Here is a 17,790-nt window from a genome sequence, read left to right on the forward strand (position 1 = left end):
AACCCGGTGCGGGTTCGGTCTGCTCAGTCTGTCCTTGAGCTTGGGGCACTGGGCCCGAACGTGGCCTCTTCGGCCGCAGTAATAGCAGCTCAGGTCCCGTGGGTCCCCTCGAGCCGGTCGGTTGTCCCTGATGCTGGGCATTCCCCGTGGGAGGGGATTCCCCATATTCCCCCTTTGGGAGGTCCCAGGGTGACTCTCTCTCTGCATCGCGGCGGGCCTGTTCCTTTGGGGCTCCTCCCTGCCACCCCCTGACCGGCTCTTTACAAACTCATCAGCCAGCTGCCCGGCGTGTCGCGGGTTCTCTGGCTTTCTGTCCACCAACCACAGCCTCAGGTCGGATGGGCACCGCTCATACAGTTGCTCCAGTACCAGCAGTTTAATCAGGTCCTCCTTCGTCTGGGCCCCACCAGCCCACTTGCTGGCGTATCTTTCCATGCGGACGGCTAGTTGCAGATATGAGATCTCAGGGGTTTTATCTTGACTCCGGAACCTTTCCCGGTACATCTCAGGAGTCAGCCCAAACTCACGTAGCAGGGCCTTTTTGAATAGTTCGTAGTCCCCTTTCTCTGCCTCTCCCAGTTGGCGGTACAATGCCACGGATTTGGGGTCCAGTAAGGGGGTAAGGACCCGGAGTCTGTCCGCGGGATCAACCCGGTGCAGCTCGCAGGCCGTCTCAAAGGCCTCCAGGAAGTCATCCATGTCCTCCCCGTCCTTGTATGGGGCCATGATGCACTTATCAAAGCTCCGTGCAGTCCTGGGTCCCCCCTCACTCACCGCAGCCGGGGGTTCGCTGCCCCTCAGTCTCGCCAGTTCCAGTTCATGCTGTCTTTGTCTCTCATTCTCCTCCCGTTCACGCTGATGCTGTCTCTCTTTCTCCTCCCGTTCACGCTGATGCTGTCTCTCTTTCTCCTCCCGTTCACGCTGATGCTGTCTCTCTTTCTCCTCCCGTTCATGCTGTCTCTGTCGTTCACGATCCTCCAGCTCTCTCAGTTTTAGCTCTTTCTCCCATTCCAGCCAATTCCGCTCCACGGATGCCGAACGTCGCCGGGAGGATCCTCTGCTGGCCGGCGGGCTTCGCCGGGGGGATCCCCTGCTGGCCGGGGGGGTCACGGCGCCTTCGGTATTTGCTGGGCTCCTCCCCACCCTTCCCCTAGGCATAGGAAGGAGGGGTCTCGGGAAGCCCTCAGCAGCCGGCTGACCACTCCCAGCTGGGACAGACACTGGTGCCTGCGCTGCATTTGCCAGGCTGCTTCCCTGAGACACAGGGATCAGTTCATTCGCGCGATCTTCCGCCTCCAGCTGGGCAATGAGCTGTTCTTTGGTGAGCCTCCCAATGCGCAGCCGCCTCTGCTTGCACAGCTCCACCAGGTCGCTCTTAAGCCGCTTGGCATACATCTTCCTGCTGGCCACTCACCGGCCTGTGTGCTCACAGCTCCCCGCAGTTCCCAGGGGGACCCCTAGTGTGCCAGCCCTTCTCGAGGTCACCACCTCTCTGCCAGGGTCGAGCTGCAGACTCCTCCGCCCCTGGGACCACTCGCTGCGATCCCCCCGGGGGACCCTGTTACTGCAAAAGTCCTTCTTGCTGGTCACACACTCCCAGGGGTAATAACCGTCTCTCTCCCACTCTTCAGCAGGCCTGGTCCCCGTCAATCCCCCTTCGTTTTACTGCTCCCCAGTCACTTACTGCAGGAAGCGCCGTCCACGGGGTGCAGTAGATCCCGCCGCTGCCACCAGTTGTCGCGGATTGTGGGGGAGTTAGGGCCCTGCACCCCTCTTCCCGAGATTCACTGCGACTCTCAACCAGCCAGTAAAGCAGAAGGTTTATTTAAGGACAGGAACACAGTCTCAAGCAGAGCGTGTAGGTACGACCAGACCCCCTCAATTAGGTCCCTCTGGGAGGTTCAGGGAGCTTAGACCCCAGCTTGGGGTTCCCTGTGTTGCACCACCCAGCCCCAACCGAAACTAAACTCCCAGCCCCTCCCGCTGCTCCTCTCCTTTGTTCAGTCTCCCGGGCAGAAGGTGTTAATTCTCCCCACCCCCGTTCCTGGCTCAGGTTACAGCTCAGGTAGCTTCCTTCAAGGGAAGTCCCACATCCCCACTGCAACCCCCCTGCAACATTCCCAGGTCAAATCTGCCCTGCTCCCTGCTCCGTCACAATGGGTAGCAAGAAGAAGGGTTGGAAAGAAATGCTTCCATGGCCCATAAAATCATACCACACTGACTAGAATCTAGACTCATTGAACGAGATACTTTTCTGTCTTGTAGAGCAACGCTCACCCCACAGTCCTTCCAGGGTTTCCTCCAAGCTTGGCTGTGATCTCCTTTTCCTGAGACAAACACTGTCAGCCGCCTCATGGGTGAAAGGGAGCTCTTGTCCCGTCTCCTCTTTCTTTGTATGTACAGACCATTGTCTCGTCCCAGAGGAGGTCTCTCTTCAGAGACTTGTGCTGAGGGTCCTTTGTCTTTGTAAATTCTCAGGCCCCCACTGGGCCCACACAGTGAATATAGCCTGTCTCCACGGCTTTGTTGTATGTGCTGATTGGATCTACAGAAGGGATTGCCATGGTGCAGGTGAAAAGCTTCACTTCAACACTTCTGAAGCATCATATTCTACATTTCACATCTCTCTTCAGCTATGTCCCATACAAACATCTTGCCCCCATTAGGGTGACCAGTGGGCTGCTGGCTTTTGGTAGAGACCTCACATATATATATTGTGCATATATCTCAACCAGGGGATCCCTGTATAAGTCTAGTGATCCCTGTGCCCTCTGCCAGTTGGCGTCTACTTATCTCTGGGCCAGACTCCTCTGCGGCACAATGGGGACCTGGGTAAGTGCAGCTTCCACTGGTTGGATTTGGTGTCAACGGAGCCTGCAGCCACTCACTCAAACTAAAAATCCAGGGCCGATTTCTCAAGAGTCCGGTTCCTAAGCACTGTGTTCTGGCAGATTTGCATTTCAGGAAATTAGTCCTGAAGTTGTAACTTCCCCAACAGCTAGACACAGGAGATGCAATTCTTCTTCACTTCCTGTACTACACAGCCTACATATTTCCCTGTCCTGTTTCTCAGCTGCCCTGTCCTACCACAGAAGTGGCTGCCTATCAGCGGGGTGAGTCTATGCCGAGAATATGCTGGGCAGTGTCTTTTGCCTCAGGTTCTTGAGGCCAGCAACCAAAAATTCCTTTAAGGTCCCCCTCCCTTCTCCCTCCACCACACACCAGTCACAGTGGTTGTCTTTGGTTAGCGAAGACCCAGAATTCAGAGGTGCACCTGTGTGAGTTCACTTCCCACCTTTGGGGCGGTGAGGAAAGCTCCTAGCTGATCTGCTCTCTCAGTGCTTGCTCTGGTGGCAGCTACCGGGCCGTTCACTCATCCCTCCGCTCGCCCTCACCTTCTGCTGCCCCCGGCCTCTCTACTGTGACCGCTGAAGGTCGCTCTGTTGAAGGTCCACCCAGCTCTCAGTGACTGTCAGCTCTTAGTGGGGAAACCTCAGTGCTGAAGCAGGCTGGGCAAAAACACTGTCTCACAGCAGGTGATTTCAGCTCTAGTGATCACTGAAACCAAAATTCTCCTAATGGAGTCTTAATTAACCTCATTCATCTGAGACTGGCACTGGGCTGGCAGCACTAGACAGGAGTGCAGCAATGGCTGCCACAAAACGAGGTTGCCAAGTCAGTCGTGGCAAGTCAGCAGGAACCGCAGGGGCAGGTGTTTGCTTCAGGAGGGGGCCGATCTGCTTGTAGGAAGTGTGCATTGCCTCTGCCCTGGTCGGAACCATTGTCAGCCTGGTGCGCAGCAGGTTCCTGCCAGGCGTCCCTGCGCTCCAGGCAGTTCTAAGGGAGATGGACTCTGGGTGAGGTTTTCAGGGAGCTATGGAGCCAACGTATGTAAATTCGATGCTGATGTCAGGCTAAGGCAACCACCAATGACACGGGTGACTGTGTTCAGCTCCCAATCACCAAGATGCTTATGTAAGCATCTGCCCAGCAGCACTGCAGAGTATCCCACTGGAGCGAATACCAGCGCCAGGAGTGAGGGTGTAAATCTGCTCATCTGGAGGTTCCTGCCAGCAGTGCGGGGGGTGATCTTTTTAAGTGCTTGAGTGGGAGCAGTAGGACAGACTGCGGTCCAGTCTGCCTAATTAGGTGACAGCCTAACTAGGTGAGAGGTGGCAGGGAGAGGAGTGGACAAACTTCAACATTGCCCAAGTGATTAGCCTGGTCAGTGGTGGGGAGCCCTCGACGGGCAGTTGCTATGCGTAGAGACCGGTCAGATTCGTCTGCAGGAGGCGCTACGTTCCCCAGCGACACGAGAGATCAGATGTACAGGAACCTCCCTGAGTGTTTATTCCTTTGGGTGTTTGCAGACGCTGGCATCTCAGAAGTGGCTCAGCTCCGACTGGTGAACAGCAGGAGTCCCTGCGCTGGGAGGGTCGAGGTGCTTCACAACCGTCAGTGGGGAACCGTGTGTGATGACAGCTGGGACTTACAGGATGCCGGAGTCGTATGCAGGCAGCTGGGCTGTGGGACGGCGTTATCAGCCCCAGGAGGGGCTCGATTTGGGCGAGGATTAGACCGTATCTGGCTGGACAACGTCAACTGCACAGGGACAGAAGTTGCCCTCTCCGATTGCAGGGCTCTGTCTTGGGGAGAGAATAACTGTACCCACGGAGAAGATGCCGGTGTTGTGTGCTCAGGTAACTTGCATCCATAACGTCACTGTGGGTGGTGGAGGGATTGAGGTGGGAAGTTTTCAGCACAGTCCCAGCTCTCCTTTCTGAGACCTGGTCTACACTAGGGGTGTGTGTGGGGGGGTGGACCTAAGATACGCAACTTCAGCTACGTGAATAGCGTAGTTGAACTCGGCGTATCTTAGGTCGACTTAGCTGGACGTGAGAACAGCGGTGAGTCGACCTCTGCCGTTCCCCCGTCAACTCCGCTTACGCCTCTCGGGAGCTGGCGTTCGGGAGGCGACGGGGAGTGCCATCGGTGATCTATTTTATCACGTCTACACTAGACATGATAAATTTATCCCCAATAGATCGATCACTAGCCACCGATCGGGCAGGTAGTGAAGACCTGCCCTGAGTCAGAGCTGACCCTAGTGCCCCAGCATGGTGTTAAAGGCCTGTATTGCAGGTAGTGGTGCATCAGTAGGGGGCACTCTCCGTTTGCAGTTATGCTGGACCTGATGCCCCACCGCGGTGCCATGGCCGCTAGAATGAGGAAGCCTTGTCTGTGCCCGCTGAGGGGTAGCTCCCTGTCTCCCTCGGCCACAGGCCACACAAACCGTGCCCTCTAGGCCTTTGGGAGAAGGATGACCTCTCTCTAGGTTGGCAATCTTGGCCGTCCAAGCGTACCCTGCAGCACCCAGTCCCTGTCCCACTTGGAATTCACAGCAGTCACAGATCTGCTGATCCCAAGGTGACCAGGTCCACCTCCCATCTCTACCCCAATCAACACACAGCTCTAGATCCCTTCCTAGTCACACCAAGGACAAGTGATATCACAGAGTGTAGAGATTTGAGGGGTAGAAAGGAGAAGGGTTGGAAAGAAATGGTTCTATGGCCAATACAATTATACCATGTTGACTAGAGCCTAGACTCGTTGAACGAGATACATTTCTGTCTGTTAGAGCAACGCTCACCCCACAGTCCTTCCAGGGTTTTACATAAGAACATAAGAACATAAGAACGGCCGTACTGGGTTAGACCAAAGGTCCATCTAGTCCAGTATCCTGTCTACCGACAGTGGCCAATGCCAGGTGCCCCAGAGGGAGTGAACCTAACACTTTTTAATAAAAGGAGGGAAGGGCCCCAACATTAACTTGGGAAAATGCCAGAAACAGGATTTATAAACATAAAACCATGAGCAAAACACCTCCCCCAGAGTATGTTGGGCAGTGTCTTTTGCCTCAGGTTCTTGAGACCAGCAACCTAAAATTCCTTTAAGGTGCTCCTCCCTTCTCCCTCCACTGCACCTCACTCACAGTGGTTGTCATTGGTTAGTGAAGACCCAGAGTTCAGAGGTGCACCTGTTTGAGTTTAGCTTCCACGATAGGGGCAGGAAGGAGAGTGGCTGGCTCGCTCTGCTGTTTGGGTGCTTGCTCTGGTGGCAGCTGCCCTGCCAGTCACTGACCACTCTGCTCGCCCTCACCTTCTGCTGCCCCCGGCCTCTCTACTGTGACCTTTGCAGGTCGCTCTCTTGAATCTCCACCCATCTCTCAGTGACTGTCAGCTCTTAGTGGAGAAACCTCAGTGCCGAAGCAGGCTGGGTAAAAACACTGTCTGATAGAGGTGATTTCAGCTCTAGTTATCACTGAACCAAAAAAGACTCCTAATGGAGCCTTCATTAACTCTATCTTTGAAGAGTGGTGAGGGGCAGATTAAACCATGCTTAAACCTCTAACACAGACTGCACACCCCTCAGCAGGAACACCTATCTCCAACCCCTCTCACTCTTCATAGGGATTTGTTGTCTGAGTCCCCTGGTTAGTGAGTTCAGCTCAGTTGTGGGTGACCCCCTCAGTCAGGACAGGCTAAGCACAGTTCTGCTGCCCTTTACTCAGACAATCAGGACAACAACATTTCACTACCCCTGCATTCAAGTACTGCAGTGATTTGTAACCCAGCACCAGCCAACACAGCTCTGTCTGCTGGCTACGTAGGCAGAGTGGGTGTATTCTTGTAAATACAGTCTGGTCCTGAAGCCTTTCCCACTCCGCAGCTCATCACTCGCTATCAGGGGAGAGCTCATTCCGACCTTGCTCAGCTCTAGCTTGTTCAGCCATCTGACTGTGCATCCTCAAGGTCCAGTCTTCTAACGGGGCTCTGCTCCACCATGTGTGACTGTCTGTATTGCTGCCAGTCAGGCACACTGAGAAGATCAGGATAAGCCAAATCTCTGCATTGCAGCAGTCACTCTGTCCAGTCCAGTCAGGGGCCCATTAAGCGTAGCTCAGGATCTGCGTCCCAGCTTGTAAATGGGCAGATACACGTTAGGCCTTCTGAAAATCCATCAGCACGCCAGTCTCTCTATCCCAGAGTTGCTGCCCCTCTGTGAGGATACTGCAATCAGCCCAGTTCTGTCATCATTCATCTGAGACTGGTACTGGACTGGCAGCATTAGACACAGGTGCAGCAATGGCTGCCCCAAAACGATGTTGCCAGGTCAGTCTTGGCAAGTCAGGACGAGCCGCAGGGGCAGGTGTTTGCTTCAGGATGGGGCCGATCTGCTTGTAGGAAGTGTGCATTGCCTCTGCCCTGGTCGGAACCATTGTCAGCCTGGTGCGCAGCAGGTTCCTGCCAGCCATCACTGCGCTCCAGGCAGTTCTAAGGGGGATGGACTCTGGGTGATATTTTCAGGGAGCTATAGAGCCAACATGTACATTCAATGCTGATGTCAGGCTAAGGCAACCACTAATGATACGGGAGATCAGATGCAGAGGAACCTCCCTGAGTGTTTCTTCCCTTGGGTGTTTGCAGACGCTGGCCTCTCAGAAGTGGCTCAGCTCCGACTGGTGAACAGCAGAAGTCACTGCGCTGGGAGAGTCGAGGTGCTTCACAACCAGCAGTGGGGAACCGTGTGTGATGACAGCTGGGACTTACAGGATGCCGGAGTCGTATGCGGGCAGCTGGGCTGTGGGACGGCATTATCAGCCCCAAGGGGGGCTCGATTTGGGCAAGGATCTGACCGTATCTGGCTGGATAATGTCAACTGCACAGGAACAGAAGCTGCCCTCTCCGATTGCAGGGCTCGGCCTTGGGGAGAAAATAACTGTACCCACGGAGAAGATGCCGGTGTTGTGTGCTCAGGTAACTTGCATCCATCAAGTCACTGTGGGTGGTGCAGGGATCGGGCTGGGAAGCTTTCAGCACAGACCCAGCTCTCCTGTCTGAGTCTGCCCTGTCCCGAGTGCCCTAGCATGGTGCTAAGGGCCTGTACTGCAGGTAGGGGGGTGTCAGTTGGTGTTGCTCTCCTTTTGCAGTTGTGCTGGTTCTAATGCCCCAGTTCAGTGCCAAGGGCCTCTAGCATGAGAAAGTCTTGTCTGTGCCCGCTGGGGCAGCTCCCTGACTCCCTCAGCCACAGTCCACAGACCACACAAGCTGTTCCCTCTAGGTCTTGTGGAGGAGGGTGACCGCTGTCAAGGTTGGTAATATGCACGCTTCACCCCTTGGCCCTCTGAGCATCCTCCTGCAGCACCCGGTCCCTGTCCCATTGGGCACTCAAAGCAGTGACAGATCCACTGCTCCCAAAGGAACAGAGCCCCCATCTGACCAGCTCCACAGAGTGTAGAGATTTGAGGGGTAGAAAGGAGAAGGGTTGGAAAGAAATGGTTCTATGGCCAATAAAATTATACCATGTTGACTAGAGCCTAGACTCATTGAAGAAGATACTTTTCTGTCTAGTTGAGCAATGCTCACCGCACAGTCCTTCCAGGGTTTTACTCCAGGCTTGGTTGTGATCTCCTGTTCCTGACAGAAATACTGTCAGCTGTCTCCTGTGTGAAAGGGAGCTCTTGTCCCCTCTCCTCTTTCTTTGTAGGTGCAGACCATTGTCTCTTCCCAGAAATGGTCTCTTTTTGGAGACTTGTGCAGAGGGACCTTTGTCTTTGTAAATTCTCAAGCTCCCATTGGTCCCAGACAATATAGCCTGTCTCCACGGCTGTGTTGTCTCCGGCTGTGCTTTTTTCTATGTGCTTATTGGCTCAGCTGAAGGGATTGCCATGGCGCAGGTGACAAGTTTCACTTCAACACTTCTGCAGCATCATATTCTATATTTTACATCTCTCTTCAACTATGTCCCATACGAACATCTTGCGCCCATTAGAGGGACCAGCAGGCTGCTGGCTTTTGGTAGAGACCTCACATGCCACCTTTGGTGAACTATTGTGCATATATCTCATCCAGGGGATCCCTGTATAACTCTGGGCATCCCTGTGCCCTCTGCCATTTGGCGTTGTGAAGCAAGGAGATTCTTTCCCCCAAGAATGAGGCAGCACAGATAATACTGAAGAGGTAACCAGGAAGACTGATAAAGAGCTTCAAAAGTATGATGTTATAATGACCAGTTATACACATTTTCTTATTAATCTATTTGCATTTATTATGTAGTTACAGTGACAAACATTTTTTCAGAGAGAGAGGGAGGGAGAGAACACTTAACATAATGACAGGAACAGAAGATACGCATAGAAACCATCCTGATTGCATCAATTATTTATGACTACGCTTAAGGCGAAGGGGTGGGGTGGGGGTGGGGGTTGGGGTAGGGGTGAGTGTTTACAGATATCCGGAGAGCTGTGGAGGGTCTGTACTGTTCTTCCTTCTGAGAGGCCGAGTGACTGGGCGGACATCTGACCATTTAAATTATCAAGTGTTTACAGCTGCCTTTGACCCTGGGTCTGCTTGGTAGTTAAGTGGGTTTCTGCCTCAGCTGCTAACTGAATTTTTAACTCTCGCCTAACAGTTCCCTCCTGTTTGACAAATCAAACTCCCAGGTGAGATGTAGTCAATACTTTAATGCTTTGGTTTACATGATCTGTCTTAGGGTTACCTAAGGGAGGTGGGTGAGGGGAGGAAGAGTGGAGTTGGGGAAAGGGGACAAAGGAAGGAAGCATAGTGAGATTTTTAAGCATGTGTCTCAAGTACCCGCACATGACAATAGAGGTTAGTAACACAAATATAGAAGCAGCAGCGGCCGTTATTTGTACAACAGTTTACCAGGAGTTGGGGTTGTAAGATGCATTACGAACAGGATCCTTCCGTCGGGTGATGGTTTGATTGGAGAGTTGAACTTGGATGCCACCTTTAGTGATGCTGTTATGAACGGTGGCAGATGCAAAAGTAGCAGCCAGGACCACTTTGAGTAGCAGCTCCTTGGCCAGTTGAATCGGTGTGTTGTCCAGATATAGGTTGTCATACCACCGAGGAGCCGTTGTGATTCCAGTCAACACATGGCCGGGGAGGTGCACATCACCTAGGGTAAATAAGTCAGTAATCTGCAGGCACATGGAAGCGTTTGGCTGGCGCTGCAGTGGTCCGTACATGTAGTCAGATGCAGCGGTGATAAAACACTACTGAGTAGCGGATACTTGCACAGCAGGTTCAGCATGTATAAGAGGAAGGACATCCACAACAATAGAAGAAGACGGAGTTAAAGTATGGAGAAAAGAACAGGAACACACGATATAGCTATTTGACTCTGTGCAACAGTCCAATGTTGTCATTAGTATGGGATTGGGGGGGATGGTGCCAGGTATTCAGACAGCCCTACTTTGTACATTGTATTGTTAGTTACATATCCAATAGACTTAAAACAGAAAGAAGAAGAAAACACTTGAGTAGGAATAACAGAGGGATACAAAAGGAGGAAATTAAAGGAAATTGAAGGAGAAGGGTGAGTTTGGAGGAAGTGTTAAGTCTTAAGAAACACAGTAAAAGAACTAAAAAAGAGCCACTGTGGCTTAACAACCATGTAAAAGAAGCAGTGAGCGATAAAAAGACTTCCTTTAAAAAGTGGAAGTCAAATCCTAGTGAAGCAAACAGAAAGGAGCATAAACACTGCCAAATGAAATGCAAGAATGTAATAAAAAAAGCCAAAGAGGAGTTTGAAGAACGGCTAGCCAAAAACTCCAAAGGTACTAAGAAAATGTTTTTAAAGTACATCAGAAGCAGAAAGCCTGCAAAACAACCAGTGGGGCCCCTTGATGATCAAGATACAAAAGGAGCGCTTAAAGACGATAAAGTCATTGCGGAGAAACTAAATGGATTCTTTGCTTCAATCTTCACAGCTGAGGATGTTGGGGAGATTCCCAAACCTGAGCCAGCTTTTATAGGTGACAAATCTGAGGAACTGTTACAGATTGAAGTGTCACTAGAGGGGGTTTTGGAATTAATTGATAAACTTAACATTAACAAGTCACCGGGACCAGATGGCATTCACCCAAGAGTTCTGGAAGAGCTCAAACGTGAAGTTTTGGAACTATTAACTATGGTTTGTAACCTGTCCTTTAAATTGGCTTCTGTACCCAATGGCTGGAAGTTAGCTAATGTAACGCCAATATTTAAAAAGGGCTCTAGAGGTGATCCCAGCAATTACAGTCCGGTAAGTCTATTGTCGGTACCGGGCAAATTAGTCGAAACAATAGTTAAGAATAAAATTATCAGACACATGGAAAAACATAAACTGTTGAGCAATAGTCAACATGGTTTCTGTAAAGGGAAATCATGTCTTAGTAACCTATTAGAGTTCTTTGAAGGGGTCAACAAACATGTGGGCAAGGGGCATCCAGTGGACGTAGTGTACTTAGATTTCCAGAAAGCCTTTGACAAGGTCCCTCACCAAAGGCTCTTACGTAAATTAAGCTGTCATTAGATAAAACGGAAGGTCCTTTCATGGATTGAGAACTGGTTAAAAGACAGGGAACAAAGGGTAGGAATTAATGGTAAATTCTCAGAATGGAGAGGTGTAACTAGTGGTGTTCCCCAAGGGTCAGTCCTCGGACCAAGCCTGTTCAACTTGTTCATAAATGATCTGGAGAAAGGGGTAAACAGTGAGGTGGCAAAGTTTGCAGATGATAGTAAACTGCTCAAGATAGTTAAGACCAAAGCAGACTGTGAAGAACTTCACAAAGATCTCACAAAACAAAGTGATCGGGCAAGAAAATGGCAAATGAAATGTAATGTGGATAAATGTAAGGTAATGCACATTGGAAAAAATAACCTCAACTATTCATACAATATGATGGGGGCTAAATTAGCTATAACAATTCAGGAAAAAGATCTTGGAGTCATCGTGGATAGTTCTCTGAAAATGTCCACGCAGTGTGCAGAGGCAGTCAAAAAAGCAAACAGGATGTTAGGAATCATTAAAAAGGGGATAGAGAATAAGACTGCGAATATATTATTGCCCTTATATAAATCGATGGTACGCCCACATCTCGAATACTGCATACAGATGTGATCTTCTCATCTCAGAAAAGATATGCCGGCACTGGAAAAGGTTCAGAAAAGGGCAACTAAAATGATTAGTTGTTTGAAACGGATCCCATATGAGGAGACATTAAAGAGGCTAGGACTCTTCAGCTTGGAAAAGAGGAGACTAAGGGGGGATATGATAGAGGTATATAAAATCATGAGTGATGTGGAGAAAGTGGATAAGGAAAAGGTATTTACTTATTCCCATAATACAAGAACTAGGGGGTCACCAAATGAAATTAATAGGCAGCAGCTTTAAAACAAATAACAGGAAGTTCTTCTACACACAGCGCACAGTCAACTTGTGGAACTCCTTACCTGAGGAGGTTGTGAAGGCTATGACTATAACAGCGTTTAAAAGAGAACTGGATAAATTCTTGGTGGTTAAGTCCATTAATGGCTATTAGCCAGGATGGGTAAGGAATGGTGTCCCTAGCCTCTGTCTGTCAGAGGGTGGAGATGGATGGCAGGAGAGAGATCACTTGATCATTGCCTGTTAGGTTCACTCCCTCTGGTGCACCTGGCATTGGCCACTGTTGGTAGACAGGATACTGGGCTAGATGGACCTTTGGTCTGACCCAGTACGGCAGTTCTTACGTTCTTATGAAGTAAAGAGGCCACTATCAATTGAGTGGAAATGCTTGCAATGTGGGCAAGGGTGGGGGAAGAAAGGGTATGGGAAGGGGCGAAACCCAGGCATACATCTAGCAGGTCTTCTCTTGCAATGTTAAATAGGTCACGAGCCAGCATATTACAAGCACGGCCTTTAGCTTGTGACTTGGCCAGGTTGACTGTAGCGTCTGAAGTCTTTTTAATGATTTTGTAAAAATCCTTTATTGCTACATCAATTGCAATAACAGTATAGGATAAACCTGTGTTAGTATGTCTAAGGGCTTGGGTGGTTTGGCTTTTGACCCAAGAATTGTATGACTTCTCAGAGTTTAGGTTAAGCGTATTTAGTATAGAATTGGTGCTTCCAAAAAATCCTCCAATATTACCTAAGATACTACATTTCTGTCTTTTGGCTGTGCCGGCCCAAATAACATATTGGTGCATTAGAAACTGTAGCTGGTCCCAACTGTTAGGTTAATAAAAAGTACCCAACTCTCCCACAAACATTCACGCCGATACTCTCCCAACCCATTAGCGGCCTTATAAACGTTGTGAATTTTGACCGATCCATCCGAGGCCCTGGAAATAGAATGGTTTGTTTGTTCTAGAGGAGTATTTGTAAATTGACATTCTGTCCTTCGGTTTTCAACATTCTGAGACCCACATGTTGGTTTTGTCAGTTTTGCGGGCATTTTTAATCCATGTCCATTTTTCCTCTTTCGGACATTGCTCTTGTATCTCAGGTAGAGAAATTTGCTTTAAATTAAGAATTTGGGTGGCTTCTACTCAGAAATTGTCCTGGGGCATTGTGGCAACCTCTTTAGCCGCCTTGTCTGTGGCTGTATTTGCAAGGGAAAGAGGGGTCATTGTTTCTGGTATGTGCCTTGATTTTGACTACAGCCACTTTGGATGGTTTTTGGATTGCTTCCAATAAATTTGTAATATACCCCCCATTTTTAAGAGGGGTACTGAATGAAGTGAGGTACCCCCTGTTAGTCCAGGAATTTAAATAATTATGAACCATCTAGGAACGGGAAACCAGTGTGCCTCGCTGAAGTAAAGAGTGAATAATGTTACCTTCTGCATCCACGGCCTCAGGTTTGAGAGGATATTGGTTGGTAGGTGGAGGGAGTTGACCGGTAACCTGGATTACACAGACTGCACACCCCTCAGCAGGAACACCTATCTCCAACCCCTCTCACTCTTTATAGGGGTCTGGTGTCTGAGCCCCCTGGTTAGTGAGTTCAGTTCAGTTGTGGATGACCCCATCAGTCAGGGTAGGCTAAGCACATTGCTGCTGCCCTTTACTCAGACAATCAGGACAACAACATTTCATACCCCTGCATTCAGGTACCACAGTGATTGTAACCCAGCATCAGCCAACACAGCTCTGTCTGCTGGATACCTAGGCAGAGTGGCTGTGTTTTGCAAATACCGTCTGCTCCTGAAGCCTATCACCCTCCCCAGCTCATCACTCACTATCAGGGGAGAGGTCATTCCCACCTTGTTACCTCTAGCTTGTTCAGCCATCTGACTGTGCATCCTCAAGGTCCAGTCTTCTAACGGGGCTCTCCTCCACCATGTGTGACTGCCTGTATTGCTGCCCCTCAGGCACACTGAGAAGATCAGGCTAAGCCAAATTTCTGCATTGTAGCAATTCCTTTTTCCAGTCCAGACAGGGGTTCATTAAACCTAGCCCAGGATCTGCATCCCAGGTTGTAAATGGCCAGATACAAGTTAGGGCTTCTGAAAATCCAGCCCAGCTCTGCCATCATTCATCTGAGACTGGTACTGGGCTGGCAGCACTAGACACGAGTGCAGCAATGGCTGCCACAAAACGATGTTGACAAGTCAGTCGTGGCAAGTCAGCAGGAACCGCAGGGGAGGTGTTTGCTTCGGGATGGGGCCGATCTGCTTGTAGGAAGTGTGCATTGCCTCTGCCCTGGTCGGAACCATTGTCAGCCTGGTGCGCAGCAGGTTCCTGCCAGGCGTCCCTGCGCTCCAGGCAGTTCTAAGGGGGATGGACTCTGGGTGACGTTTTCAGGGAGCTATGGAGCCAACACATGTAAATTCGATGCTGATGTCAGGCTAAGGCAACAACTAATGACACGGGTGACTGTGCTCAGCTCCCAGTCATCAAGATGCTTATCCCAGCGTCTGCCCCAACAGCACTGCAGCGAATACCAGCGCCAGGAGTGAGGGTGTAAATCTGCTCCCTAGGATGTTCCTGCCAGCAGTGTGGGGGGTGATCTTTATAAGTGCTCTAACGGGAGCAGTAGGTCAGACTGCCGTCCAGTCTGCCTAATTAGGTGAAAGCCTAAGTAGGTGACAGCTGGCTGGGAGGGGAGTGAACAAGCTTCAACATTGCTCAGGTGATTAGCCTGGTCAGTGGTGAGGAGCCCTTGACAGGCAGTGGCTGTGTGCAGAGACCGGTCAGATCCATCGGCGGGAGATGCTACGCTCCCCAGAGACATGAGAGATCAGATGCACAGGAACCTCACTGAGAGTTTATTCCTTTGGTTGTTTGCAGATGCTGGCATATCAGAAGTGGTTCAGCTCCGACTGGTGAACAGCCCAAGTCACTGCGCTGGGAGGGTCGAGGTGCTTCACAACCAGAAGTGGGGAACCGTGTGTGATGACCGCTGGGACTTACAGGATGCCGGCGTCGTGTGCAGGCAGCTGGGCTGTGGGACGGCGTTATTAGCCCCAGGACGGGCTCGATTTGGGCAAGGGTCTGACCGTATCTGGCTGGATGATGTCAACTGCACAGGGACAGAAGCTGCCCTCTCCGATTGCAGAGCTCGGCCTTGGGGAGACAACAACTGTAACCACAGAGAAGATGCCGGTGTTGTGTGCTCAGGTAACTTGCAACCATCACGTCACTGTGGGTGGTGCAGGGAAGGGGCTGGGAAGCTTTCAGGAGAGATTCAGCTCGCTTGTCTGAGTCAGCGCTGATCCCAGTGCCCCAGCATGGTGCTACGGGCCAGTACTGTAAGGAGTCATTTTGGAAAGTAAGTGTCTTTCTTCCCATGGTATCATTGCTGACCCCATTTCCCCTCACAGTTCTAGATGGCTGTACTCCAGGGAGCTGGATGGGGGATCAGGAGGGGGTGCTGTCCCCTCAAAGTCAGCGCTGGGCCAGTGCCCCAGCACACCACTTCGGGTCTGTGCTGCAGGGAGCAGTGTTTGTTCCTCTGTGAGAGAACCTCCTGGCTACAGCACAATGGGGCGCTGGGTAATCGTAGATGCCATCTGTGGGATTTGCGGTTGAGTGGATCCTGCAGCCTCTCGAGGATACTTTTATGATGTTTGGGGTTCCTATCTATGTCACTTTGGGTGATTTACATCTCAGCTAATTACCCATAAAGTTGTAATATGCCCCACAGTTGTGACTGGAGACAGGGTTCTTCCTCACTTCCTCTCCTATACAGCTTATGAGTTTGTGTGCCCTGTCTCTCATCTACCCTGTTCCATGCTACAGGTAGCTGCATGGTTGTGGTGGGCAGGAGGGCTGTGAAGTTATTAAAAAGTTAATCGTGATTAGTGGTGAGATAAAAAATTAATCATGATTAATCGCATAATTTATTGCACCTTTACACAATAATAGAGTACCATTGGTTTCATTTTTTGGGATGTTTTCTACATTGTCATATATATTTATTTCATTTACAACACAGAAATCAAACTGTACAGTTCTCACTATATATTTATCTTTGATTACACATATTTGCACTGTAAACAAGAAACAAAACAAATATTATTTTCAGTTCACCGCATACAAATACTGTAGTGCAATCTCTTTATCAGGAAAGTTGAGTTTACAAATGTAGAATTATTTACAAATAATAACTACAATCAAAGATAAAACAATGTAAAATTTTAGATCCTACAAGTCCACTCGGTTGTACAGCTTGTTCATCCAGTCTCTCAGACAGACAAGTTTATAAACAAGATGCAAGCAGCATTATCTCCTGCAAAGGTAAACAATGTTACCTGAAAGTGAGAACAGGCATTCACATTGCACTGTTTTAGCTGGTGTAGCGAAATATTTATGCGCCAGATGCGATAAAAATTCATATGTCCCTTCATGCTTCGACTACCTTTCCAGGGAGCATGCGTCCATGCTGATGATGGCTTCTGCCCAATAACAATCCAAAGCAGTGCAGACCTACAAATGTTCATTTTCATCATCTGAGTCAGATGCCAGCAGCGGAATGTTGATTTTCTTTTTTGGTGGTTCAGGTTCTGTAGTTTCCACATTGGAGTGTTGCTCTCTTAAGACTTCTGAAAGCATACTCCACACCTCGTCCCTCTCTGATTTTGAAAGGCACTTCAGATTCTTAAACCTTGGGTCGAGTGCTGTAGCTAGCTTTAGAAATCTCACATTGATACTGTAATGTTCCCCTCTGGTGTTATCTTGACCGCTTATCTGGTAGGTCACTCCAATCCTTGACTGTGGGAGCCAGCCTTACCCTGCTCTGCTGTGAGAACCCCCACTCCTGGGCTGTTTTCTGTCAGCCTCTGACATGTAAGCTGCTCCTTGTATTGTGCAACTGAATGACACTAGCCAATATTGCCGGTCCCAGACAGAGCCCTAGAAACCTCCATCTTGCAGTGTCCAGTTATCCCCACTGGATGCTGCAAGCTTATGTAAGTTCGCCAGTTTGACAGAGAAATTGGTATGCACCAGGCTTGTTATCCCAAGGGGAGTCTCTGACATGCTTCAAACCAAACACACTGTTCAGGTAGAACAAACAAACTGAGTTATTAACTATGAAGATAGATTTTAAGTGGTTATAAGTCAAAGCATAGCAAGTCGGATTTTGTCAAATGAAATAAAAGCAAAACGGATTCTAAGCTGATCTTAACACTTTTAATGCCCTGTGAAACTTAGATGCTTCTTACCACCATCTAGCTGTTTGCTCTTCAGCCAGGCTCTTCCCTTTAATCAGCGCTTCAACCCCTTGGTCTGGTGTCTGTCGATGTAGGTGGAAGAGAGAGGAAGAGCATGGCAAACATTTCTCCATTTTATCATGTTCTTTCTTCCCTCTTGGCTTTGCCCTACCCTCTTCATGGTCAGGTGAGCATTACCTCACTGCAGTCCCAAACTGACCAAGGGAAGGGGAGTCCAACAGATCATTTTGTTGCAGCCTAGGCCAGCGTTCTTTGCTCCTGTGAGGCTAGGCTGGGTTTGTCC

At 49.8% G+C, this 17,790-nt stretch overlaps 1 protein-coding gene across 1 annotated transcript in view; it reads left to right on the plus strand.

Annotated features, from left to right (window-relative positions):
• The first annotated feature begins 15,016 nt into the window (after positions 1–15,016).
• The window catches only part of LOC122173729 (deleted in malignant brain tumors 1 protein-like), a 142,568-nt gene continuing 139,794 nt past the window's right edge, over positions 15,017–17,790 (plus strand). Inside the window, exon 1 of the mRNA XM_065570733.1 lies at positions 15,017–15,453. Within this exon, the coding sequence (XP_065426805.1) occupies positions 15,066–15,453 (388 nt within the window). The 5' untranslated portion in view covers positions 15,017–15,065. The remainder of the gene's footprint in view (positions 15,454–17,790) is intronic.

This window comes from Chrysemys picta, chromosome 17 (genome assembly GCF_011386835.1).
Source record: "Chrysemys picta bellii isolate R12L10 chromosome 17, ASM1138683v2, whole genome shotgun sequence".
NCBI classification, from domain to species: Eukaryota; Metazoa; Chordata; order Testudines; family Emydidae; genus Chrysemys; species Chrysemys picta.